The sequence below is a fragment of the Myotis nattereri genome, assembly GCF_964212035.1.
Source record: "Myotis nattereri genome assembly, chromosome: 3".
NCBI classification, from domain to species: Eukaryota; Metazoa; Chordata; class Mammalia; order Chiroptera; family Vespertilionidae; genus Myotis; species Myotis nattereri.
Window position 1 is genome coordinate 56,249,945 of NC_138077.1, and position 27,799 is coordinate 56,277,743.

The 27,799-nt window shown below is 46.3% G+C and overlaps 1 protein-coding gene across 7 annotated transcripts in view; it reads right to left on the reverse strand.

Moving 5' to 3' along the window:
* The window catches only part of KALRN (kalirin RhoGEF kinase), a 573,479-nt gene that overhangs the window by 438,669 nt on the left and 107,011 nt on the right, over nt 1–27,799 (reverse strand). For all 7 annotated transcript variants that reach the window (XM_081085419.1, XM_081085418.1, XM_081085412.1 and 4 more), the window contains exons 2-3: nt 11,775–11,849; nt 4,409–4,523 (exon numbers count right to left, since the gene is read on the reverse strand). In XM_081085419.1, coding sequence (XP_080941545.1) covers nt 4,409–4,523; nt 11,775–11,849 — 190 coding nt within the window. The remainder of the gene's footprint in view (nt 1–4,408; nt 4,524–11,774; nt 11,850–27,799) is intronic.

The following is a 27,799-nucleotide window of genomic DNA, read 5'->3' on the forward strand; positions in this document are numbered from 1 at the left end:
TATAATTCCTCAGCACAAAAATGATAGAAAGTTTGGAGAAGACCCAGAAGGTATATGCTCAAACTTATCAGGAACAAGAAAGGGAAGTTGGAAAGAACTCATCTCCAGCTATGATGGATCCCAAAGGAGTAACTAGGACTGTTCCAAACTGTCACAGCCAGGATGATCTGGGATGGTCCCAGGTGATGTCCCAAAATTCCCACCCGGAGTCCAAGGAGACTAGAAAGCAATTTTCTTAGGATTTAAGATGCAGACAAGATCTGAAGTGAAATTCTAGGCCTTACTTATTTAGGGAGCCTGAGAAAGGGAGTGTATGTTGGCGGGGTAGTAATATTCTGTTTTGAGGTCCTAGATTTTATGGTTTTTTGTTGTTGTTTCTCAGTATTATAGAAACACACAGTTCAGGGCAGGAAAGCTTCCTGGGAACCCAGCCTCCAGCCCCACAGAGGAACTCCTTCTGCAGCATCCCTCACAGAAGGTAGTCCAGTCTCTGGTGGCAGGAAGCTCACTTTCTCCAGAGGCAGCGGCAAGGCTGCTGGACAGCTCCCACATGGTCAGGTTCTTCCTTCCCTTCAGTCCTGATCTCTAACTTCTACCCATTCAGGCTGCAGACACTGTGCCTACTCCCTGATCCTGGGGGCAGCTCTCCTGCTACCTGAAGCCGGGAATCACTTTTCTTCCATTTTTCACTCCTTCCAGAAAACGTCCTTCAATCCTTCAACTGCAGAGACGCAGTTTGCAATCTCTCAATGTGCTGTTCCCTTGACAATACTCTCTAACTGGTCACAGTTCATAAAATAGGGCTGGCAGAGTCCAGTGCTGCAGAGTTGGATGCAGCGGTCCCGGCATGGCCTGGCTTTCACAGAGCACAGTGCGACTGTTTCTTCCCATTCATTTCTAAATTATCACCACCATCTGTTTAATCATCTATTCTAGAATGGTGCCCAGAATTGGCCATCAAGATAAATGGTTCCAAACTGAACTACCAAACAAAATAGAGACAGACTCACAAATAGAGAGCAGGCAGATAGCTCTTGTGGGGATAGGGGTATTGGGAGATAGAGGGATTGAGCAAAACGAAAAAAATAGATAACTCATGGACATGGACAACAGTGTTGTGATTGCAGGGGGGTGGGATGGGTGGTGGTGGAAGAGGGCATAGAGGGGATAAATGGTTATGAATAAAATAATAATCCTATATAATAAAAGGACAATATACAAATAGACTGAACGGCAAAACGACCAGAATGCCTGTGGTCCCTTGCCCCACTGGGCCGCACCCACCAGCGGGCACTGGGGCCCCAATCGGGGTGGGGCTGCCAGCAAACTGCCCATGGACTCTCACCTCATCTGGCCCACCCCCGATGGCTGCCATTGGGCAGGCAGGCTGGACCCCACCAGTGCATGAATTTGTGCACCAGGCCTCCAGTAGTAGTAGTGGTGGTAGTAGTAGTAGTAGTAGTAGTAGTAGTAGTAGTAGTAATAAAGATAAATGGTTCCTTAGATTCCAGGATCCTCTTTCACTACCTCCTAGTCCTTATTTGCTTGTCTTCTGCTGGCCTGTTCATCTCCGATGTTACCAACTCATATATTACACTGCCCTTTATGGTGACTGGTCTGTACTGGGTAGGGAAATTCCCAGGTTTTCCCTAACTTTCTCAAATATCTCTTCCTTCTCACCATGAATCCTCAAGCTGCCTGGCATATAAAGACTCTAATTAAAGAATGAATAAATGCATGTCAAACGTTGCCTAGACAGTCATACCAGTCTGTAGGGCACCCTCCACTATCACAGGAGCCTGTTCTTTCAGTCTCCTGGTCCGTGGCCCAGAATAGAGCATTTCTTCCATCAGCATCATCCACCTAATCTAGCTTTTCATTTTCACAGTTTCCCTTCTTTCCCAAAGCCACGGCTGAGGAGGAGGGTGGCAAACACTATCTGACATGCTCCATTCTTCAGTTTCCCTCCCCAGCCTCACTGTCTCTGGAACAGTTCTGTTCTAGGTTTTGTTTTCAAAAGTCCTCATATGTGAACTTGGAGCCAGCAGAGTGAGGAAGTGGCAGGGTGGGCATGACCAGTTGGTAAACTCTGCAGCCTGCCAGGTACTCACACTCCAGGTGAGCACAAGCCCCGGGAGAGAGGCAGCAAGCAACCCAGAACAGTTCTTCCCACTGAAAGTGGCAACAGGACTCCGACTTCCCACCTGCCAGAACCTAGGAGAACTTTCTCTGTTCTCAGGAGCCCAGGGTGCCGTGCTTGCGACCACGCTCTGGGAAGCAAAGAGCCTGCATCTAGCATATTCCTTCTGTGGTAATGTACTGTTTCTGCTTTTTCATGACCTTCCTCTCAGCCCCTCTTGGGTTTCATTCCCCTTCACCCAGCGGAAGTCTTTGCCTTTTTAATTGCTTCCAATCTATTATATCCCATCTCTACTTAACAAGTCAGAATGAATAAAAGTGTTCTTCCAAGTCCCTCACTTTCTATTCTACAGAAAAGATGAGCATGCATTAGCTGCAGAGATGTGATAAACATACCAAAAAGGAAAAAAATGAAACCTTCATGTCCCCAAGGATCCCAATTTCTTCTGGCTCTAAAAGAACTGAGAGTCCAATATGGGTCCCCATGAAAACTTTTCCTGTAAATTGATTTAGAAAATACCTGGTTTTATGCCTGTTCGTGTACCAGGGAAAGGTGCTTTTAAGACTGCTTAGCCCCTAGATGGCTAAATTACCTAGATCAATCATGGGTTATTTAGCCTATCTCCTTACCCAAGACAGATGGGAATACTTCTGAATAAAGACCTGTACAAAAGAAGTCTCATATTCTGTTCTTCAGCTCAAAGTCTTACATACAAAGTTTAGAAGTTTTTCTTTGAATATTATCCAAATTCTTTTGGTTGGAGCATAAGGCCTTTCGTCATTTTTCTAGTCTCCAGTGACTATCATAAAGGAAAAAAGTAGACACTATTCGATGTCTATTTGTTCACTGCCTTCTTCTTGGAGCTCTTCAGGGCTCCTCATTCTATTCAACATCCTTCCAAGAATTTGATGACTGCTCTTAAAATCCCCTTTACCACCTGCCCATCACCATCCACCAGTCCCTTTACATCTGCCTCCCCTGTGGCTCTTTCAAATGTAGTGCTTGCCTCGCCTGACACCTGCTTCAAGAACTTAATCAGCATGTTCAAGAAGTAGCCAGGGCTGTCCAGCAAAGGCAGTGCTGAATATATAGCTCCTCTCTGTAACTGACTAATTCTCCTATAAAATGCAGACACAAGATGAAGATTCTGAAAGCCCTGGGCACTAATTCTTATTTGCCACACAAACACTGGCCAGGCTCCAGCCCCACTAGGAGACAGAGAACAGAGTTCTCATCTCTGTGAGGGTGCAGAGAGCCCTGGGGCACCAGTCAGGAGGACCTAGTCCTGGGCCCAGCTCTGCCACTGACACCCATACGCAACTTTCTCCCATCTCGACCCTGCTTCATAAGCAGACCACAGCACGCATTCGCCTGGATTACTCCCGGGGCTCTTCTGGCTCTCACATTCTATGGCTCTCTGATTAGGTAGAGACTTCTCCTCTCCCTCCTTAAAAGACATGGACCACTACACATATATACATATACCATGCTCTTGGCATGTGTCCCTTCACCAACCTCTATGGCCAGCACCACCTAGAAACACTCAGAAACCAGGGTTTCTCAATCTGTTTATTTTACTATCATTGTCCTTACCCCCAATAAAACTTTCTATACTTTTTTCCTTAATCATCCACCCAATGAAATTTTAGTAATTCAAATATATGATATATCTGTTTACATGCTGTATGTAGAGCTGTGCTTAATGCATAAAGGAGCAAGCTTTTTGCTGCCCCCCGCACCAATCCCCCTTGGTGGCGCTATTACCTCCCTTGAAAACGTATGACCCCTAGATTGAGCTGAAGGCTGCCTCTTGAGTGATACAAGTGGAGTTATTTGACCCAAACTCCAAAAGCCAAAACCATATTCACAAGCCACAGGTTTTAAAAACAATCCAATACACAAGCCAGAGTGTAATCAGTCAGAGTTCCCATTTCCCCAAAGTAAACAGCAGGGCCCCCGGGCTCAACCTCCCCAGGCCACGCTCCCTCCCCGGTTCCAGGTGCAGTCCTGGTCCTCTGAGCCTGGGTCCTTCACCTCTGCCCGCAGATCCCACCTCCAGCTCCCACTCCACTCACAGGAATCCCAGAAGTAACAATGGGACTGATGGGAAGGAGACGAACAATGGCTGATGATGTTCCAAGAATAATTAGAATCCACGAGGGCAGAAACACCCCTGGCCTCTGCCAGGGGTGGAGGCTCATTCCAATTCCCTTGCATCAGCCCAGATGCCCTCCACCGTCCCCTGCAGGACATGCCCCTTCACCTTACCTTGGCACGCTGGCCAAATAGGTCACGAGTTTCCGAAGGTCTTCCTGTCTTATTCTGTCATGATTGCTGCGGGCAGGGAAGGTCAGGATGGGTCCGCCTCGTTTATCCCGGCCCCCTGCAGGGAGGGAGAGGGGTGAGTATGAGAAAACCAGCCAGAGAGCGTGCTGCAGAGGGAAGAGTTCCGGCTGCATGCTGGATGAAACAGGCGGGAGCACGGTGCCCACAGAAACCTGGTCGCCTCGGACAGGGGCGTTGGATTTGGCTGCGGTAACACGTGTGACCTTGGGTGAGTCTTTTGACTCCTCTGATGCCTCACCTGCAAAATGCAGATGAAAATAAAAATGACCACGTTACAGGGCTGCTATAAGGACGGAAGAGGGCATGTGGGAAAGCACTTTGAGAAATACAGCTCTCTACAAATGCGAAATAATAGTGAAGGCGGTGTAACTATTCTTATTGAGAAAGCAAGCCCTTGACAGTCTTTGGAAATTTAAGCTCCAATGTACTTCTCCTCACAGGGCTCTGTGAGGTGGGAGTGTCGGGATTAACTGACTGCCGTGGTGAGAGCCCCTGAAGCATCCAGCCGGCAGCACTGCTGGGAAGATGTAGATTCATAGAAAAGACATTGTTTTCTACACAGTCCAGGATCCGCCCCGCCTGCCTGCCTGAGGTGCCACCTGTCCCTCCTGCTGGAGGAGCACATGAATCTTTATAGAAACAAGGATCCTCAAGGTCTTAATCGCTACATATACACTGCGCACACTACTATTACAAATTCTTTCTAAATACCACGTTTTTTAGAAAGCTGGAAGGAGTACACTGAAATGATGAGCATTGCTGTTATTAGAAGGCTGGGATTTGACATGATTACCTTTTCTTTCCTCTCTTTTCCAAGCTTCCTACTCACGATTTACTCTATGATTTTAAAGTTTATTTACAAATTTTAAATTCATTAAGGGGTGGTATGATTAGGAAGCAGGGCCAAGTTTCTCAGGAGAGCTAGATGAGGACAAAGCTAGGGTGCAGCAACCATGACTTCACAGGTACCGACTATCACACAAAGAAAACCTCGGTGCCCTGATCACAGACCCCCATCCACATGCTTGTCAGGCAGCCTCTCACACCCTCCAGAGCTGGGCCCACAGGGAATCTAATGTAAGAAGGAGGGGAGGTGGGCATGCCCATGCCCCCCCCCCCCCCCCCCCGTCTCCAGGGAAAGAAGCTGAAAGCTTGACCTTTGGAAAAAGGATCTCTTGCAAGCAAAGGTAGAGCCCAAGTGTGAGTGCATGAATGTTTCCCTGTGACTGTGGGGTCCTGAAGTCACACAGGCAGAGGGGAGGCTCGACAAACAAACCCCAACCCATTCCAGGACAGAGGAGATAAGGAGGCTGCAAGGAGAAAAGGATCACATAAGATCAGGGCCATTGAGAGAATTGCTCTGACGAAAAACTATCTCAGCACTGTCCCCTCCCCCTGCCCCACACCAGGGCAGACCTGTGTAGAGATACCAGAGCTGAATCCAGGCCCCCAGCTCCAGACCTTCCATATCGCACACCCTGGTTCTTTGTACAAATAACCACCCTCCGCTCATCTGCCTTGGAAGAGTCCCCAGCTCCCAGCTGCCTTCCAGGTAAAGAAAAGGAAGCAGAAGGACTTAATAGAAGGTTTCCTGAGAGCCAGGAGGTCCCCACACGCTCCACCTTCCCCTCCAGCTTCGACCTCACTCAAAGGGCTTTCACTCAGGTGGTGCTTTTAACGGCAACTGTTGCCTTCCTTCCTGACTGCCATGGACAGCTTAAGAGAAGAGCCATGGGAACAAGGGAGCCAAGGCTAGTCTGGTTGGCAAAGGCTAACTAAGCAGTTTGGAGGGCTGTTGGCAGTGTCCTCCCCGAGCCAGAGCCAGTTCTGTCCTTAGAGACAGAAGTTTCACAAAATCATGGCTGGGAAAGGGTCCAGATGGCAGGGGAGGGGAGTGAGGGGAGAAAGCCTGAGGCAGTGCAATCCCCTCCCTTCAGGAAGCATAGATAAGGAGTCAGGAGGGGGCAGCAGGATGAAGCCAGATATTTTTCAGAAAGAAGAGGACCTTCCAAGATTATAGGAAGAAGAGGAGGAATAAGCCCAGAGGAAGAGAATCACTATGCTGGCAAGAGTGGGGCAAGGGATGGAGCAAGGTCTCACTCAGAGCAGGTACCAGGGGGGCTGGGGTTCCTGCAGCAGGTGAATAGAATGCAAAGAGGAGGAGGAAACAGGAAAGTACGGAGAGGGAGGGGTTCAGCCTGCATGGGGAACACAGTTCTTTAAGTGAAATAGGAGATAAGATCACCTGCCAAGGGTCAGGGAGGCTTGAGGTGTGGGGAGAGAGGTGGAATGGGCCACGGTTGGCAAGTGTCCCAGAGAAGGAAGACTGGGTGTGATAGAGGCTTAAGGGAAGGTGGCAGGGTATGGAGGCGTAGTGAAGGCTCTGCTGAAAGGTCTGGCCATGGTGCCCATGCCAGGCTCTAACATGAGCCAAGGCAGAGTGGAGCCAATGCCTAGAGTGAGTGGAGCAGGGACCACTGAGGGTAGAAAACATCCTGCTGGATTATGAGCTCCCAGGGAAGAGGGAACAGCATGCTTTGTTCATCTGCTATCCATATTCTCCCAACTGACAGGGGATTGTCGGAAAGGGCCAAAGGTAAGAGCTGAAGGCCACAGGCAGATATGTGAAGGGTCAAGGTCTTGGATGTGCATGGTCATGGTAGGGAGGTGGAGGGCTTTGCTGCCAAGGAGGCTGAGCAACCACAAAGCTATAGAATTTGATCGATAACTGACATGGGTGCTAAAGTTACAGACAGGGAAGGCAGGGATGAAAAATGAGAACCCCTCCTGAAGTCACTGTGCATTTGGGCAGTGGGCCCTAGAGGTGGCAGGCAAAAGTGGCCACGTTTCAAAAAGGTGATGGAGATGGTGGCAGGAACTTCCAAAGCACCGTTCCCTTGCCTATCAAATACCTGCTGTCTATCTACTTGTACAAGGTTTTGATGATAGAAGCTGCAGGATAGGAATATAGAGAATAAAGAGGGAAGGGTTTCTCTGATGTTCTAGAGATGGCACTGACCCCCTTCCACTGAGGCAGGGCCAGTCAGGGCTGCGAAGGAGGAGGCGGGGCGGGAGCAGGAAGAGTTAAGGCTTCCCTGGCCCAAGTGGAGGGGAATGGTGCTTATGTTTTTCTCAGAGGCGGGGGTGGAGGATCAGGCTCCACTCAGGGCAAGCAGATCAGGGTAGTTTTAGGGGAAGGCAAGAAAAGTACATCTAAAGAATCATACTAAAGTTTGGTCCAAGTAACTTTAGTTCCGCAAGATGCTCATGGACATCGTAATAATTGTAAGGGGAGGAGGTTGTTCTGCAGTGTGGGAAATGTTCTCATGTGCTCCATGGATGTGTGCTTTAATAAGCACGGCAGGTTTCTAAGAGGGGGGCTGCATTATGCAGTATTTCCCAAACTTATCCGAGTGTGGAACCCCGTTTTCTCTTTTGAGGATCACTGTTGTTCCATGGAACACATTTTGAGAGACACAGCCCTAGAGCACAAAAGACTGTGCCACAGCAGCACAGGTTCCCTGGGAACCATGGCAGAGAGGGACATCGGGAGGAGGCCAAGAGGAGAGTGTGAGCGCACAGGAAGATAACAGGGGTGCAATGGACCCTGCACAAGAAGGCTGGATAAAAGGGATAGTAGGTACGGTGAGTGGGAGGCATAACACACAAAGGAAGCCAGAGAGAGGGCCAAGGGGGAGGCTGTGAATGACGGAGCAGGATGGGGCCTGGCTGGGATAAAAAGGCTCCATGAGGCAGTCCCCGATCCCATCACACACGTGCACACGCCCACGTGCAGGAGCTGCTGGGCTGCACTGGATTATTCTAAATGTGCGTTCCCATGGCAGCACTGCGTTCCTGTACCCTGGCCCTGCCGGGGGCACAGCATGGGAGGGCGGGCACAATCAACAGTTTTGTTTCTCTGCTCACCGCCTGCCTGCAGTCCTTTCTACTCAGAAAGAAATACAACTATTGCCCTGCGTTATCTAATTCTGGGTTTTTTAAATTTGTCTTATTTTGTGTTTTGTCTTCTAAAAGCTCAGGATACAAGGAGCTTTTTTATTTGTTTTTGTTTTTTAGATGCAGGCAGTCATCTCCCTGGGGCTCCTAGCATCCTTCCCAGGCACGGAAGGACAATGGTCCCTAAGCCCAGGGGCATGAATAAGACTTACCCCAGGTGCTTGACCGACATGGGCACATGGGCGTGAGCTGTACAGAGCCTTGGTCCTGCTCTGGGAAGCATCTACCTGCCTCACGCCTGACTAGCTGCCTTCCTGGCACCTTGCTTATGGGTGCTCCTTTAGGACAACTCCCAATACTTGGACAGCTCTTCTCTAGGGCTGGCTGGGCCCTGCCCCAGAGGTCCAGGTGAATTACAGGAGAAAAATAAACCATGAATAATCAAGCAAGAGTTGCATGTCAAAGTGTACCATGTCCACATTCATATACCCCGGACTGATGTGGAACAAAATGGGGCTCAAAGACTATGCATTTAAGCCAGGAAGGCCTCCTGGAGGAGGCAAAGTGGGAAATGACTTGGAAAGAAGAAGAGAGGATCAGACTAGAACAGCCGTGGGCAAACTACGGCCCGCGGGCCAGATCCGGCCCGTTTGAAATGAATGAAACTAAAAAAAAAAAAAGACCGTACCCTTTTATGTAATGATGTTTACTTTGAATTTATATTAGTTCACACAAACACTCCATCCATGCTTTTGTTCCGGCCCTCCAGTCCAGTTTAAGAATCCATTGTGGCCCTCGAGTCAAAAAGTTTGCCCACCACTGGACTAGAAGAAGGTATGGGGAAGGCACTCCAGGTAGAGGAAGCACCAGGCATAAGAGAATGGGAGGACTAGGAGGATACCCAGGGGGCGAGGAGGACATCAGGTTGAATAGGCTCAGGCCATAAAGAAGAGGAAAAGATCCAATCGGGCTCCCCAGAGGGTTGTGGGCCATGTCCTGGAAGGCCAGATGATGGGCAGCAGCAGAAATTAGAGGCAAGTACTGCCCAGTGGCCTCTAGGACTTCTACTCAAGGTCTTCCCTCGTGCTCAGCAAGCACTCAGATGCAAGTTTGCAAAGGCTTTAGAGGTTGTCTTACCCCCGTCTCCACTCTGACTAAAATCGCTGACAGTGATTCTGCCAAGGGATCAACCTGTGTTTCACTCAACAGCTTCAGGGACAGGGGCTCACTACCCAACAGACAGACAAGCACCTAACACTGATGGGACAGGCAGCTTCCTGGTAACGCTCCTCTAACAGCAACAACAATAATGAAATCCTAGTAGTAGTTGTAGTACTAATCATAGTAATACGGAACGCACATAGTAGTTTGCAAAGGCTTCCTACTCGCATCCCATACTCTGTCCTCACCTCCCACCCCGACACTCTGAATCACTGGACTTGCTTCTTCCCTCTGGTCAGGTGGGAGACACCTGCTGCTTGGTTACCCTCCCCCTCCCATCCTTCCCTCCCTTCTGGCAGCGACCCGCCAGCCAGGCCAGCACTGCCTGTGCAGGGAATCCCTGCATGGTGGGACAGTGCTGGCTCTTTCCCTGTGATTCTGCTGCCATTCCTTGTAGATGACCAGGATCATCCAGAAGCAAAGTCAGTCCACAAGGCTTAAGCACTTGAGCAGGTTTCTTTAAATGTGATTCTGGGCTCTTCACTTTGCCATCCCCCAACCATGCCAGAGATTCTGATCCAGAAGGCATGCATGAAGTCCTAGAACTGGCACAGAGTGGTGCTGGTGCACCTTAGAGTTTGGCTTCAATTACATCAAGAATCGCCACACTTTTTCTTAAAGGGCCAGATAGTAAATATGTTAGGCTTATGGCCATCTATCTCTGCTGGAAGTATTTCTCACTAGACTTGTCCCCAGACATACCAGGCCCTAATCCCTGGGGACTGTGAATGTTACCTTATTTGGAAAAAGAATCTTTGCAGATGTGATTAAGTTAAGAAACCTGCAATGGGAAGATTATCCTGGGTTATCAGAGTGGGCCCTAAATGCAATCACAGGTTTCCTCACTGGGAGGCAGAGGGAGGTCTGACATAGACAGAATTGCAGAAGGCACTGTGAACATGGAGACAGAGATGGGAATGATGCAGCCACAAGCCAAAGAATGCTACAGCCACCAGAGCTGAAGAGGCAAGAAACAAACTCTCCCCTCGAGCTCTGGAGGTAGCATAGCCCTGCCGATACCCTGATTTTAGCCCAGTAAACAGATTTTGGACTTCTGGCCTCCATAATTGTGAAAAAAATAAATAAATTTCTGTTATTGTAAGCCATCCAGTTTCTGGCAACTTGTTATAGTAGCAAAAGGAAATTAATGCACTGCCTAAACACATTCACATGGCTGCATTCCAATAAAAGTTTATTTAAAAAAAACACACAAAAACACAGGTGATTGGCCTGCAGGCTATAGTTTGCTGACCCCTGAATTAGACTTTAAAAGGCCCAGGTGCACAAGATGGGTTGGAGAGAGATGCCAGAATTAAATATTTGGAAGTCACTATTCAGAAAAATAAATAAATAGATGCAAACACTCACTTGAGTTCCCTTTGCCAGGAAGGAGAGATAAGAAGGAGACAGATAAAAAGGATATAGAGCTCAGTGGATTGAGCATCATCCCATGGACCAAGAGGTCCCAGGTTCAATTCCCAGTCAGGGCACATGCCCAGGGTTGTGGGCTCAATCCCCAGTAGGGGATGCGCAGGAGGTAGCTGATAGATGTGTCTCTCTCATCTCTCTCTCTCTCTCTCTCTCTCTCTCTCTCTCTCTCTCTCTCTCTCCCCTTCCACTCTCTCTAAAAATAAATAAAACACTTTTTTTAAAAAAAAGGAGACAGAAAATTTTTATATCCTGTCCACGACCCATTCAGAGATGAACCAAATAAAACCTCTGGGAATTATGACGTGGACAGACCCCTCCAGCTGGAGCCTCTCTCTGAGGGGCTTCAGTGGCTCCTGTGGGCCCCATGGGCCTGGGAGCATGGACAGGGTGAGGTGTATGTGTGTGGGGTGGGGTGTGAGGTGGGGGGCACCCACCTGCAGTTGTAAGCATCCTCCAGAACACCCAGCTGGGACCAGAGCTCCCCCTTCTCTTTCTGCCTCCCTCTGTAGAGAGGAAGCAGCTGCTCCCAGCATCCATTCCATCTGCACTTCTCTCCCACTAACCCACAAAGAAGCGGGTGCCACACATGTGCGCGCGCGCACACACACACACACACACACACACACACACACACAGCTTCTCTGGGCCCATCGCAGAGAAAAGTTCCACAGACACTCACCGGAAACGAAGGCCACTTTTTCCTTTAGGATGGGAAGGACATCAGAAGCTTTCAAACCATCATTCCGAAAAGAACCTGTGGGACAACAAGACAGAAGGAATCAGGGTGAAAGAGGCCAGGTGGCGGGGTCCCTGGGCCCCACCCTCAGCCTCCCAGCCACACCATGGGCCGGAAAGCCATGTCTTGTTCAGGCGCTATAGCCCGGCCCAATGGAGCAGGAGAGGGTCCACTTCTAGTACCGGCCCAGTGTCTGGTACACAGCAAACACACAGCAAATATCTACTGAACAGAGTCATTAATACCAAGAGGAGCCACAATGCCTTAAATAATTCTCTTTGCCTTTCCTCTATGTGGCACAGCAACTGGGAGTCTTCATTCTTTGAACAGAGAAAGGAAACCACAAAAAAAATGCCCACATGGAAAGCGAAGTTGAATGTGATACCCTTCTCCATGCCTCTCCCCCTCCCCTTCAAAGTGGCCATCGTCAGCCCTCAACAAGCAGGGGGTGGAAGACACCAATTTCCTGGGAAGAAAATGTATTCCCTTCTTCAGCAATTCGTTCTCCGCTTACATCCTGCTTCTCTGTTGAAAAGTCCTTTCTGGGGTCTAGTTGAGTTCCTGTTAGGGGGTTGTAGGGAGAGGCATGGGGCTCACACTGAATGGAAGATAACCATGTGCCTGGGGAAACAGTAGCCTCAGGAGGCAAAGGACAACCCAGCCAGGGGTGAGATGCAGGGGACGGGGGGAACCAGCTTCCACACACACCCAAAACCCCAGGTCAACCCGCGGTGCCACTGCCATTAAGCCTGAGTACCCCAGAAGGAGTTTCCGAAAAGCCAACCCACATCCAGGTCTCAGCTGTGTGTCACCACAGGGGACATGGCACAGAGGGATCCTGGAAGAGAGGCAGCTCTGTGTGAGCTCGGTGAGACAGAACCAGAGCCCACGGACACCCCCTCGTGCCTTTCTGCTCCTGGCTTACTCTCCTGCAGTGGAAATATAACCATCTACAGAGGAAGAAATATGCTGGGCAGGACAGTCCCACTCAGGGCTGTCTGAACCCCTAAACACTGACAAGTTCAAGAGATCCAAAAATGTCGGGGATTTTGACAACAACGGGGATTAAGATCACTGGCCCAGGAAAGGGAAATGAGCCCGCTGCACACTCAACCAAAGAACAGATGTGATATATCCCCCGAATGCCAGTTGCCTGGTCAGACGGCATACCCTAATCCAAAGCAAAGTTCCTATGTGTCTCTGATAATTTCACCTATTTCTTCTTGTTCATTTTTCACTAAATGAAGACAGTGAGCCTTTTCATTTATCAGTTGCTTCTCTTTACAAGTTGGCCTATGGAGTTACCTGATGCTGGAGTAACCCACTGCAAGGCTCACTTTAAGAAACCGTAGGCAATAGAAAAAAATAACAGCATAAAATTCCAAGCCTTGTTTTATATTTTCTACCCTTAGTTTCTATAGATCTTTATGCTCTGATTTTATCGTTCAACACAGAAAAGCTATTAAACCTCACTAGTAGGAACCAATTGGGATAAATTATTATAGAAATAACAAATAGATACGCAGGTTGGTTTGTTTTTACCCTCATGCAATGAGGACAAGTTCCAGCTTCCTTGGTGAGGAAGCATTTTATCAGGATTCTCCAACTAGACAAGGATCATCTTTAATTAATACAAGAATTGTTTGTGTAAAAGGATGCGTCTGCATCAAAATAGCGTATTTTCACATAGGAAATGTTTTTCTATAGATCCGTTTTAAAACATTCTCCTCTACATTGACAGACACACTATTCATTTCTATACAACAGTGATTTTCAACTGATATGCCACAGGAATTTTTAAAACATGCGATACCTGACTATTTAGTCAGGGGCACTGACCTCTTTTCCCTTAGATTGTCAAATAAAAAAAAATGACAGCAGGTAACACAACAATAGGCATCTGGGGTGAATGAATCAAAATTATACCGACTTTTCGTTGAATCAGCAAAAAAATACATTTTTTGGTGTGCCCCAGAATTTTAGTAATTAGTTTATGTGTGCCATGAAATGAAAGGGTTGAAAATCACTGATAAATAAAGAAATTTAATATAAAAATCTAAACTTCAGCCGGAACCGGTTTGGCTCAGTGGATGGGGCGTCGGCCTGCGGACTGAGAGGTCCCAGGTTCGATTCCGGTCAAGGGCATGTACCTGGGTTGCGGGCATATCCCCAGTAAGAGATGTGCAAGAGGCAGCTGATCGATGTTTCTCTCTCATCGATGTTTCTAACTCTCTATCTCTCTCCCTTCCTCTCTGTAAAAAATCAATAAAATATATTTAAAAAAAAAAATCTAAACTTCAGCCTTGTCTTCTTCCAGATTATTTACAAGTTCAAAATTAGTAAGGCCCCAATTAATGAGATTTTACAGTATAACAAGAATCCACATAACCCTCTTCTCCCCTAAACTCCTGTCTATTTTTCCACTGTTCTTCCTCTCCTCCCCTACTGTGTTAAAATATACAAGAGAACTCTAATTCCAACACAGCCCCAGGCCTTAAGGAAGAGTTCGGAATTTGCTGGAAAGGAAGCAAAAGGTTCCCCATCCTACTCCTTCCTCATTTCCACCCATGGAAAAGGAGAGGGAGCTCCAAATCTCATCTTCACACTCCACTCATCATGCCCACCACTTCCTTCTCCCCTCCAGGCTCCAGGACCCTAGAGAAGGGAGCAGCTTGCAATCATGGGCTCCACTACATGTCAGCATCTCGGGATGGGCTGGTCTAAGGTTCCTAGGGCTTCCTCTCTCTGGGCCAGAGTGCTCCCCATCCAGCTCAGACCATTGCTGTGCCATCTGCCAGGCTGTACCACCATAAGAAACCCTAAAATGTCCAAATTTACAAAATCCTTAATTAGGGGATGATCATTTCCAGCAACAATAACAAGATTTTTCACATTACAAAAGGAGTTGCTCCGGGGTCTGTTTAAATAAAAGCTGCCTGAGTGGTTTAAATTAGTTTTTCATTTGCCAGAATTGAATTACAAATACCTTTTCAACAATATATGTATTAGGTAAGGCCAAGTAGAGCTAAATTAATTAGCCCAGCAGCTCAGACGTTGGTGACCTCACATAGAAAACCTATTTGCACTGGCTGAAGATCCTACATATCAATTCCCCCAGGGCCACTGTAAAACCAGCTGTCAGAATCTGTAATAAAGGGGAAGTTCATTGAATGCTGACTCAAACAGGACCAATCAAATAGCGACATGTTTTCACTACCAGGTACACGTCTGGGCGGACTTCTAGTAAATGGTCAATAAATATTTGATGAAATAATAAATAAGTGAATGAATTGTTAACCCTTCCTAAAGTGACTTGTGCAAGGTCAATGGCCTCATCCGTCACACCAAGCGCTGGTGATCTGAGCAGATGATCTCCAGAGTACCACTCAGCACTGAGACTTTCCAAATCTCTTCTTCATATTCATTAGCCTTTAACATCCTCAGATGATCAGATCAATATGCTTTGAAAGGAAGTACTGGGAACAAATTCCCTAATGAGATTCAGTGTACTTTCTGAAGATAAAACAACTCTTCCCTAGCCTCCCAGCCCATTCTTCCCCAGGAATCAGGTTAGGGATTGTGATGCTCAAGGTACAAGTTACCAAAATGGGAGACTGGTGATGGAAGACATTCTGTGAGGCAGACCTGAACCGCGATTGCGACCTCTGATATAAGGTATGTTTGCTAGCACAGATTATAAATTCTAGACCAACCATACACCAGCGTCCCCTTTAAATAAAAGCCTGTTGAAACAGCAGGCCCCTTGCTACCCCTAAAGAAAGCCTGAAAAGAAATATAAGCCCCTAACCCCTTGGTGTTACTGTAAGGGCACCCTCATGGACGTGACCCAATGTGAGGATTGTGTTTTCTCTTAAGGACAAAGGCATGCTCCGTGGCGTTCAGCGCCAATCCCACACCATTCGTGTCCTGCTGCTGGCAGAATTACCAGCCTGCTGTTCCCGTTAATTAGCCAAGTTGAAATGCTCTGCATCTATTGGGGAAGTAAAGATTGCTACTGCCATCACCCCAGGATCTCCAGCATGGGTCTTCTCCAAGCCCCACTTCAGCCTATGCCTAGCTCCAAATGTGTTCCGCTTACATTGCTGCTGCTTGTTCCTCTTCACATTGTCCTGTCACCATTCTCCATGACACACAATGCCAGTCATGCTCACTCTGGCTCCCAGCCTCTCCATGGCCCCATGCACAACAGCAGGACTGGTGCCACAGTCCCTGTCCATGGTTTTGTGGCTCTGGGATGGCAGTGGGTCCCCAGGACAGCTGGGTGCCTTGTGCTCCATGCTAACTTCCTCCAGAAAGCAATCCCAATTTCAACAAGTGAAGAAACAAACAACTGACGGTTGGGCATGTGGAAGTGCAAGCTGCCAGGACGCCCATGGCTTGCTCTTTACTTCCTCTGGTTTTCAGTCACACTCCCTTACTTTGCACTTACTTAGAAGTTACTGTGTAAGTGTTCTAACGTTGCTTCAAGTGGGCCTGAACCCCGTTCCACCACTGAGATGGTGAATTCCCCAATGCTCAGGTCTCTGCCTCCTTTTCCCACTCTGTCCTTGTGGTGTCCAGCATGGAGCCCCCACCAAAGTAGCGCTGAAATACTGACTGGTCTGCCACAAGGAAGAAACCTGGCTTACAGTGGAGAGAAGTCCAAGAGCCCGACAGGCCAAACCTTGGTTTGGGCTCAATTCGGACAGTTTTCTATACTATTTCTATTCATTCTTTCACCAATTCCTTATTAAGCACTAGGCCTCCTGTTAGGCTTTGGTGATACTAAGACAAATAAGGGATAGACCCTGCTCTCCAGGGGGCTTGCAGGCAGAGACAGACAGGTATGTAGAAAGGATAAGGAGCTATTATCAGAGATAGGGCATCACCCGCAGAGATTACAAGGGGGCTCAAAAGAAAGACTTCCTAAAGGTGAGTCCTACAGCCTTGCCACTCATAGTAATAAGCATCACCAGCCAGCGAGAACCTTGCTAGAAATGCAGAATCTCTGCCCGGCTCAGGTGGGTCAGTGGTTGAGCATCAACCTATGAACCGAGAAGTCACGATTCGATTCCCGGTCAGGGCACATGCCAGGTTTCGGGCTTCATCCCCAGTAGGTGGTGTGCAGGAGGCAGCCAATGAATGATTCCCTCATCATCATTGATATTTCTATCTCTCTCTCCCTCTCCCTCTCCCTTCCTCTCTGAAATCAATAAGAATATATTTTTTAAGAGAAATGCAGAATCTCAGGCCTCACTCAAGACCTGCCAACTCAGGAACCTGCATTTTAATAAGAAACCCAGCCCTGGCTGGTTTGGCTCAGTGGATAGAGAGTCAGCCTGCGAACTGAAAGGTCCCAGGTTCGATTCCGGTCAAGGGCGATCCCCACTGTGGGGCTTGCAGGAGGCAACCGATCAATGATTCTCTCTCATCATAGATGTGACCATGTCTTGCTTGTGTTTGTTTGTTTGGGGGGGGGGGGCAGTAGAAATGTTTTTGAATAATACCTGTCCAAACTGCTCAGAATTTGGGTAGCTGCATCCACTCTTTCATGCATTGAATATTTTCATTTCACAACAAATCTCTCCCGTTATCCCAACCCTCAGACCCGTTTTCCTCACTGCTCTCAGTGCCGCAGTACTGTCACTGATCACTTGTATAGACCAGGATGCCATCTCTGAGCTGGCCCTGGAGGACAGAGGAGCTAGTTGGTTTATGCCTCTTTGTCACACCTGCACTCTCACCCACAGGTACAAAGCCCTGGACGGGGCAATACTGAAAGGGAAAGAGAGGAAGGAGAGGTGTCCCCACCACTGGGAGCTCCGCATGAGAACGCACTGCTCATGTCAGGCAATTCTCTCCTCAGTGGGGAGACCCAATTTCTGGCCTCTGAGAGTCTCCAACCTAATAAAATACCTAGCACCCATTTCCCCAACACCAGGATGCTACCAGACTGTATATGACACAACTTAAGAAACTAAGATTCTAACAAACACTCTCCCATCCTGCTGTCAACCTTGCTGCCCTGGATCTTCTACATCCTAATTGCTGGTGCCATCATCCGCTGAGTTACCAAAACAGAAACCTGGGCAGCATCCTAGATTCCTCCACTCCTACATCCCAACTATCGATTCAGTTGTTTGGTTCTGTTGGTTCTGCCCCTAAAACTCTGTCTAACCCATCATTTCCTCTGTGCAGGTTCCCTGACCTCTGGTCAAGTTGAGATGTCCCTGGCTGTTCCTTGTACTCCATCACTCCTGAAAGGCATTTCAGTGTTTCCATTCTACTCCCCATTAACAAATCCTGGCACCTTGAAGGTAGGACCACATCTGGCCCCTTGTTCTACCCAAGCACCTAGTGCAGTGCCGGTCACACGCAAAGGGTTCAGGGAACACTGAACTGAACCTGAGCATGCACAGACCCTAGGAAGACGGAGTAAGGATGATAGTTAGAGGTGAATCATCAGGGCTGCTTCCCCAAGGAAGTGGTCTTTGAACTGGATTGTGAACAAAGGAAGGGCCATGGAATGGTGCTCTGGTGGGGAGCAACGCATGCCAAGGCAGAGAGGAAGGGGCCAGTGAGCCGGATGCCAGAGATGGAGAGAGCTTACTAGCTGAACAGAAAAGCAGACTTAGGAAGTAACAGAAAGGAGGGTATGGGGTGATCTCACTCTGATCCTGACCTCTTAATAGGGTGGGCTCTGAAGAAGGTAACAGCAAAGATGTGGTTGCAAGTGCCTTTGGAACTCAGAGAGCCAGGAGCAAGGGCCAGAGCTGGTGGAATGTGGTCCCAGAGCAAGGCTGTGACTCCAGGCAGAGGTGGACCCAGCAGGCTCTGACCCCAACCTGCACATCACATCCTGCTCTGTCTTCAAGGAGACAGAGAACGGGACACAAGGCTCCTGCTGAGCTGGATGCTGGAATGCAGGGCAAAGGCACTGGATCTTTGTCTCTTTTTATCTTCTCCCTAAGTCAGGAGGAAGGTTTGCTGTGAGGTACCTCTTGGGAGGCTTCCAGGCCAGTAGCAGGCAGGAAGTTCATGTAAGATCCCCACGAAGATGCAATGCAGAACTAAATAATAGAGGAAAGACTCTGAAGGTCCCTTCTCAGAAGGACTAGATGGGCAAAGCCCTTGGGAAGAGACACTGTCAGTGCAGCTGGAGATGGGAGGGAACCTATAGGTGGGTAGAGGTGATGATCTTCATTCCCCTCTCTCCTTCCCCTTTTTTTTTTATATTAACACAAGAAAAGGAAAAAGAGGTGACAAGAATGAAAGGAAAACAGTAAGAGCAGGGGAGAAAGAACTGGAGAGAAAGAACACACACACACACACACACACACACATACACACACATACACACATACACACACACAGATGAAGGTTAATGTCTCCTGTTTACAGACACTAATGAGCTATTGAGGAAACTGACTGTTGAAAAACTCCTCCAGTGACTATAAACATGTCCCTTGGAGCTCTCGTTAAAACAACTACTACTAAGATAGGATGTATAAGCTAAGAGAAAGGAATAAATGCAGCAGAAAAAAAAGACTGGGCAGCTTTGTGTCAGCAACACAGCATACAGCCCAGTAAGGAGAACCACCTGCCTCTCCCCAACCTGGGGATCCATCCGCCCACTGTGAGGCCAACTCCCACATCTGTCTCTCACCACAGACACCACAAATGTCAACCCAGCCCTGGCAGCATCCTCCTTCCTTGAGTGAGCTGCAGCGTGGAGGACAGACACACCCTGAGGAGCAGAGTTCTCTGCCCGGACACTGGACCAGGGGATTTCTAAGAGAAGGACATTTATGAACCTCAGCTACCTGATTTCAATGCACAGGGGGAGAGGAAAAACAAACAAACAAGGGCTCCTCTTTGGCAAATGCTAACTACTAAGCCTTTCTAAGCAAAGTGACGAGGTCTCATGCAATGTGAGGCCGTAGCCAGGGACTTGAGATGACAGCCAGATTGGACAGTCTTTACTCTAGAGAGAAGCAATGCCTGTCTTCTCTCGGTTCTGACATGCATCTGAACATCACTGTTCACAGTGACTGTTTTCTGCCTTGCGCTCTAGTGAGCTGTGCACCTTCCCCAGGGAGCCTTCCCCAAGCCCTTCCCCACCCCCAGTTGTATGTCACATGGCAGGTACATCACTGCTGTGCCACCTCCCCTGCTGCACCTGGACCCCTCTCTAGACTCTACGCTCCCAAGGGCAGGGACTGGATGCTTATCTCCACGTCTCCAGTGCCTGCAGACAGCTGGTGTGTAATGAGTGACCCAAGGACTGACTCTTCCTCATCAGTGCCATGGTGCCTTCCACAAAAAGGAGCTTAATAACTTCTGTGCCTCTACTTCCCCTGCCCCTCCCTGTGCCCACTTCTACTGCCCCCCCCCTCCATCTTTCTCTCACAGTCCCCTGTGAACTCTAGTTGAGGCCAATTTCAATATTAACTTTCTGAAGTCAATATTAGATATATTGTTAATGGGCTACTTTTGAACAGCAGAAATATGTTACACTTACCATTGTTAAATTAGCTCCATTAAAGATCACTAATAATTAGCACTTTACACATGTGGGTAACACCTCTCTAAGCCCAGCTAATGAGCAAACCGTTTCTGTTTATTCTTCACAACATTTAATATTAGCTCGAGTTGAGACCTCAGCTGCAATACACACAGGCTCACTCATCCTGCCTCCCTACTCGGAAAAGCTGACATCATTCGGTGTACCCTAGACACAAGAAAATAGCCACTTCAGAAGTGATTATATCTGCCCATCACTTCTTTTTTAAACTGATTCTGTGCTAACTGACCCGGTTATTTAAAGTGCTCATGAATGGTGGTGATGGTGAAAGATTTATTGTCTTTTTGTTATGCTGAGCATTATTCTTAGATGGGTCCTCAAAGTAACACAGAACATTAGCCAGTGATGAATTAGTCGGTGACGAATATGAATCAGCTTTGAACATTAGCTGTATATTTGCTTTTGTAACATATTTAGAGAGAATGAAGAGGCAGTCAGAGGCAGAAGGTATGTGCTGTGGAGACATAAGAGTCTCACTCCTTGGGACCCTCACTCTCAGTTCCCTGCCCTCTTCCCCAGGTGCCCATCAAAAGCATTTTAATTCTAATTAATGTTAATTTAATCGGGATATAATGACTTTAGTTCAAGATGAAATTGTGGATGTGAAAAGCCAGCTTTGTCCCTCTCATTATGAAAGGCACTCTGGCAGGCATCCAAACATACAATGGCCCAGCACCTCCCAATGCCTCTCCCCCCCCTCCCCATTTCCCATGGCCTGAAATGCAAGTGTAGGTGGCATGCAGCAGCAACGGAGGCCGACTGCAGAGCTCAGAGCAGGAGACCCTCAGGGGCAGCTCCTGGAGCAGTCTCTCTCACCCCAGCCCAGAGCTCTCCCTGCTCTACTCCATGCTTGCTGATTCCACAGCTGTGTCGTTCCTGCCCTAGACTCACTATCATGGCCATCAGTGGAAGCAATGCCACAGCGACATACAGGGCTCAGGCCCACCATAAACAGGGAACTGTGCGGGCCAAAGTACTAACAAAGATTGCAGAACTGGATGAGAAGGGCCACACCTAAAGGTCATATTACTGAATAAACTTTAGGAAACCAAAGCACCTCCCCTTCAGAGTCATGTGTGCCGCTGTCCTTGGTCCTGAGTAGCTGCGTAGTCACTACTTGGAGTGGCTGCTGTCCAGCTTGTCCCAGGATATGTGAACCAAATGAGAAAGACCAAGCTAAGACAGACATTAAGATATATCAGGGAGATAAACAAATGTGAAGAAGTATTGAAAAGACACAGACATGGAGAGATTACTGTAGAGAATAAAAGTGCTTGTTCTGGTATTGTTTTCAAGAAACTGCAATAACCAAGAAAGAAAGGTCTGTGAACATCACACACACACACACACACACACACACACACACACACACACACACACACCCCTGCCATGAAAATGAGACAGCATGAACTCCAATACCATGCTTAGGTTTCTGCATAAACTGCTTGATTGTATCTGAGGTGGATGAGTTGGTCTAGAGTTTTAAGCAATTTTTAAATCTCTCCTTAAATTATTACCTTGGTTATCTAAACATTTCCCTATTCAGTTCAATAAATATTTATTGAGCACCAATGTGTCAGACAAAGTTCCAGTCCCTGTGGTTACAATGATAAAAAAAAATGCAGAATTTTTTTTACCTAAAGTGACATTTTGTTTAGGGGGAGAATGAGATGCATCAACATGTAATTTTAATATCATGTAAGTAACATAATGATAGAGGTACATACATACAAGAAAATCTCAAAGGGATAATAAAACTTGAGCTCTAAAAATGTATCTAAACAGTGAAAGAGCAATAACTACAGAAGAGGCAAATGATTATAGTTTCCTAAGCAAGGTCCTGGACTGGACAAGATGTTGGTAAATATTGGGGTCTCTCCAGTTGGTTTAGGGGAACACAGAAGAGTAGCTAAGACAAGGTATTTTCCTCCCCTGACTCAGACCCTCTCCAGAGTAACACAGAGATGAGTTAATATTTGCCAGAGAGGAGTAACGAAGTTCCCCTGTGGGCCTAGCATAACCAAGAGCCAGCATAAACTAGGAAATAACCAAGATCAGGAGAGAGTCTGATTCGTCAAGTCAGAAAGAAGGAATAAAAATACCACATATAATCCGAATATTTTATGAAACTAGAATCTTTCTTCCGAATTATGGAAAACAAGGAGCTGAAAGGGTTGCCCTCAACATTGCTCACCAGAGGACATACAAAGCCACACGTTCCAGGACCACCAGTGAGCCAAGCAGGCTTCCTAACCCTGCCTCCAAAATGTGTGTCATTGGGGAAGGCCATGGACCTCATAAAACTGCATGCAAATTATTGCATGTATGTCCATATGCGTTCTTTTTCTGATAAGAGAATCTGTGTAATCTAGTTTTCATCACATTTTCAAAGGGATTGATGGCTCCCAAAATGATTGAGAGCCCCTGGTCTAAAACAAAGTCAAAATGAGACTCTCTCATTTGTCTCAAGTTCTAACCACTAGATCCTATCACCCAGCATCTGCCTCACTCACAGCCCAGTTTCTAACATTCATGGTTCAGCTGGGACCCAATACTTTGATGGGGCTGGTACAGAAAGTAACTAGAGAAGAGAAATGATTTAGATTCCTTAGCTTTGATAACGGGAATCTGAGGCAGATGGTGGAAGATGAAGGCTGTGTACAGGATCCTATGCTCTAAGGATAAGCTTGACCAGAGGTGGTTCTGTTCTCTCACGTTGTGGTGTTCCTGAGGACCAGGAGAACTGAGGTTAAATGTGAAATGAGTTTTATAGAGGCCATCCATGGCAGTACCTTTCTTGGAAGTCTTCCAAACTGAAGACTGGCCTCTAGCCCCTGCCAGCAGAGGAATGACAACCTGACTCTTCTGGATCCATGAGAGCTATGGTCAGGGTCAGAGCCAGCCAAATGGCTCTACAAATTTATTTCAAAAGATCCTTGGAAGCTAGTTCATGGCAGAATAAGAAGGGAGTTCTCAAGTATTCCTAGTCAGGCAGCCACAGCCGGGCATGCCTGGCCACTATTTGCTCAAAAAGCCATTTTCTGCATGAGATGGCAAGCTCTCCCTGGGCAGGCACATCCTGAGAGACAGCCCTGAGTAAGCACTTAGTAGCTGTGTGCCCTTGGACAACTTACTTAACCTCTCTGAGTCTTTGTTGCCTCATAGAAGATAACACCTACTTCACAGGTGATGATCAAAGGAGAAAATCTATTTGAAGGCATCAGACACATAGCTGATGCTGAGTTAACATAACTCCTTCCTCTTCCCTTTTCACCTTGGCAGTCTTAGCATAGGGCATGGCAAATAGATGCTCAATGGTAAGTGATTATGTCAATGAACAAGTGAGTGAATAAATGAGTAAGTGAATGGAGTAAATTCAGAAAACAACAGCTAAAAACTGCCTCCTCACCTTCCCACTACATACCAGTAAGCCACACTGCTCACACTCACCTGTGTGGTTCCTCTGAATATTATTGTTTCTCTCCCCTACCCAATCTGGGCTATTTGGCAAGCACTCCAACCACTCCTGTACACCTAGCCAGGTTCCCGAGATGCAGACCAGTTACTGAGTGAACTGACTGAGCACTAGCACCCTCCTTCTGTGTCCAGAGGGCACCCTTCCCACACTGATCTCTATGTGCTGGTGGTGCCCGGAGCTAGCAGGCCTTATTCCTTCTTCCCTGGCTCCTCTCCCACGACCCTGCTCTTATTAGTATGTGGCTGGGTTCCAGACAAAGGTGGGTTCCAGGTCCAGGTGGAGTTTCTGAGAAGTACCCCTACTGAAAATGCATCTGATAATAGTGCCACAAGCTGAGATGAGGTAGCCCCAACATCTACTTGTAGACAACACCTTCAGAGTCCCAAGCGGAGCCCCAGCTGCCTGTAGGGAGAAAGAACAAGAGGCCTAAGCAGAGTCTGTGCCTGTTGGCCTTGAGCTTTTAGGCCATTGTGAAGAGGGAGTTCACAGAGGAAGAAAGGCTGCAGAGGTTGCAGAGCTAGGTGTGGAGGCACAGGCGAGTGGCAAAGAATGCAGACTAGGGTGAGTCTGCACCAAACAATAAGGGGCCCCAGGCTGCTGAAATTCTCTGTTCCGTGATCTCTAAAACTGTTTTCTCATTAATTCTCCAATACTTAGAATTTGAGCAGTAATCTGAGCAGAACACTTACAGGAGGGGGTCATCTTGGCTCTTTTCCAGCTCCTTAAAGACGCGGGGCCCTTGCCATCCAGGGATGAGTGTGTATGTGTACTCACAACACAGTTTATATGCTACAGACTAGAATAATGTTAAAGTAAGAGTAAAGATGTTTACTGTGGCTCTTCTATACTGCAAAATCACACCAAACCTAAATGTGCAACCACAGGGGAATGGCAAAATAATCCATGGTAGAGCCACTCTACCCAGCCATTGAATATGACACTGTACAAGAATAACTAATGCCATGGAAAATTTTATGGCATATTGTGAAGTAGGAAAAACATATTACAAAACAACATGCAAAACCTTATTCTATATATATATATATATATATATATATATATATATATATATATATATATATTGGAGTGTGTGTATAAAAACCACATACCTACATGTACACAGTGGTTGCCTCTGGAAAATGAGATTTTGGCTGATGTTGTTAATGTTTCTTTAATGTTTTTCACAATCTAATTTTTCTTATTTATTCTTGAAATAATTGGAGGAGAGCAAATTCCCTCCTTTGTATATTAATCTTTCATAAACAGGATCATTGCATAACATTCATGCACACTTTAAAAATTTAATAATTATGTTAATATAATATGATACCATCTGCAAACAGCATTTTAAAAGCAAGCTTATTTAAAGTTTAGGACAACTGTGTTACGCAGCTGTTCACTCTGTGATGTGATTCCATGGCAAATGAAAAATGGCTACCATTCATCACACATAAAATCGACTTACAGCTAAAGGTACTGAAGTCCCAAAAAACTGTAAAATGAAAATTAATTTTTCATTAAATGTCATTTAAAGATTTGCCATGTATGCAAATGGGGTTTATCTCAGGAATGTGAGACATTAAAGAAGATTCAAGTAAAACAAAAATTCAAATAAAATCAATGTCACTGGGTTAAAACAACTAAATATTATGGCAGATATCTGTTGAATTCATCTTTGAGTACCTATCATCTGCCACAGGGATCGTAAACTAGACTTCCATTTGGAGGAATTAATGAATGAAAGTGACTAAATATTTTCTTGGAAAAAAGGATGAATAATGGATTGGGCCTGCCCTACCAGATATTAAAAAAATTTTTAACTACAATTATTAAGAGGTAGAACAAACACAAGAATTAACATACAAATGAATGGAGCCTGATTTACAGACCTAAAACAGACCTGTCATATTTAAGAACCTAATAATATGATAAGGGAAGAATCTAAAACAATGGGGAAAACACATTTATTCAATAAATGGCACTGGAAAAATTGACTATTTGAAAAGAAAAATCAAGTTAATCCTCACAACTTCATACCATACACCAAAATAAATTTGAGCCAGACTAGAAACCCAATCTTAAAAATGACATTAAAAAAAACACTTTGAGAGAAAATATGGATGAGTATTTAGCTGATCCACAAATGAGAAAGAGCTCGCTAGGCATGAACACATTGAAAGAAATTGAGAAGAAAAATACTGATGGTTTTGTCCATGGAAAATTGTAAACTACACATCAAAGTGTAAACAAAATTTAGAATATAAATGACAAGCTGGGGAACATATTTTCAACAAACCTGACTGAGAAAAGACTAATACAATTCCCTATGAAAAACAGGCAAAGAATGTAAATACACATTTCAAAAAAAGGAGAAATGGCAAATAAACACTAAGAGAAAGCAATCTAGCTAATTAGTAATCTAAGACATGCAAACTAAACAATGAGATGTTTCTATTAAATTTGCAGAGATGTTGAAAAGGCAGCAATCCTCCATGCTGGCAAGAGTTCAGGGTTAGCCCTGCCTGCCCTTATTCCCTGTAAGTGGAAGTAAAATTGCTGCAACGTTTCCAGAAAGCATTTGGGAATATGAATCGTGAATAATAAAACTTTGCATAACCAGTAACTAGTGGTTCCCCTTCTGGATGTCTATTCTAAGGAAATGAGGGGGAAAGGAGGACAAATATTTGAGGACAAGGGGTTTCGAGCAGGAGCTTTTATTGTGGTCCCAAACTGCAAATAGCCTAAATGTCCAACAGAAGGGGACGAGTTAGATAAACTTGAGGTAGTTATAAATGGAACACTAATCAGCTATTCAAACTTTTATTTTTGAGTAATTTATAATTTCATGGAAGAATGCTCAAAATATGTCAAGTAAAAATTAGGATACTAATGATACATATGCTATACATATGTTAGGTTGAATCATTTGAAATTGCCGAGACTCAGCTGGTTTCTTACCTTCAGAAAAGCCATTTGTTATGATCTCAAATATGGCTATAATGTATTTCTGGGCTGTGGGATTATGGAAATATTTCATTTTCTTCTATATATGCATAGAGTTTCAAACTTCCTACAATGAATATGTATTAAAATTTTAACGCTGTATAATTACATGAAGACCAAATGAAAAAACACCCCAAACTCAAATCTATATTAAACCACTCTGTTCTCTCTTGTCTGAATTTTACAATTCTCTGCCTCTTTGATCTCTTCATCTCCATGTTCTCCATCTTCCTCTCCTGCAATTTATTTGCATGTTCTGTAATTTGCTCTTTGAGGTTAATCCCCAGAATAAAAAGCAGGGCCCCAGAAAACATCTGACCTGGGCTGTCAGTGCCCCTTCCTCCAGGAAGCCTTCCTAGACCAGGCAGGAAAATCATGAGATTTCTATTGTCCAGAAGTGACCAGCTATAGCACCACAGTCAGCAGAAGTACCACAGAAGGGAGGGTAGACAGCCTCCTCATTAGAATCCTCCCCACTCATGTCACTGCCACTCCTAAAAGCTAGGACTGAGGCTCCTGTCCCTGTCCTGTGAGCTCACAGGCAGAAGGTAAAGGCCCACAGGCTTGGGAGAGAACAGCCAGCAGCTTGCCTACAGCAGTGGTGAGCATTAATTGCAGTCACCGGCCTGACATCTTATGCTCTTGCTGGATGTCTGTTGAAGTCCTCATGCACAACATGATGTGGACTCCAAGCTCTTGGCAACATGTCCTTTCTCAGCACTTCCTGACTGTGCCACTCATGCAGCTTCTGGGCCCCATGAGGCGGCAGTAAGGACACCAGGTTTGAAATCAGATGACCTGCATTCAACTCAAATCAACTTAGCAACTTTGAGGAGGCTCCTTACCCTCCCTGCCCTCGATTTCCTCAAGTGGATATGTCATACTATCCCAGTAAGGAGTAAT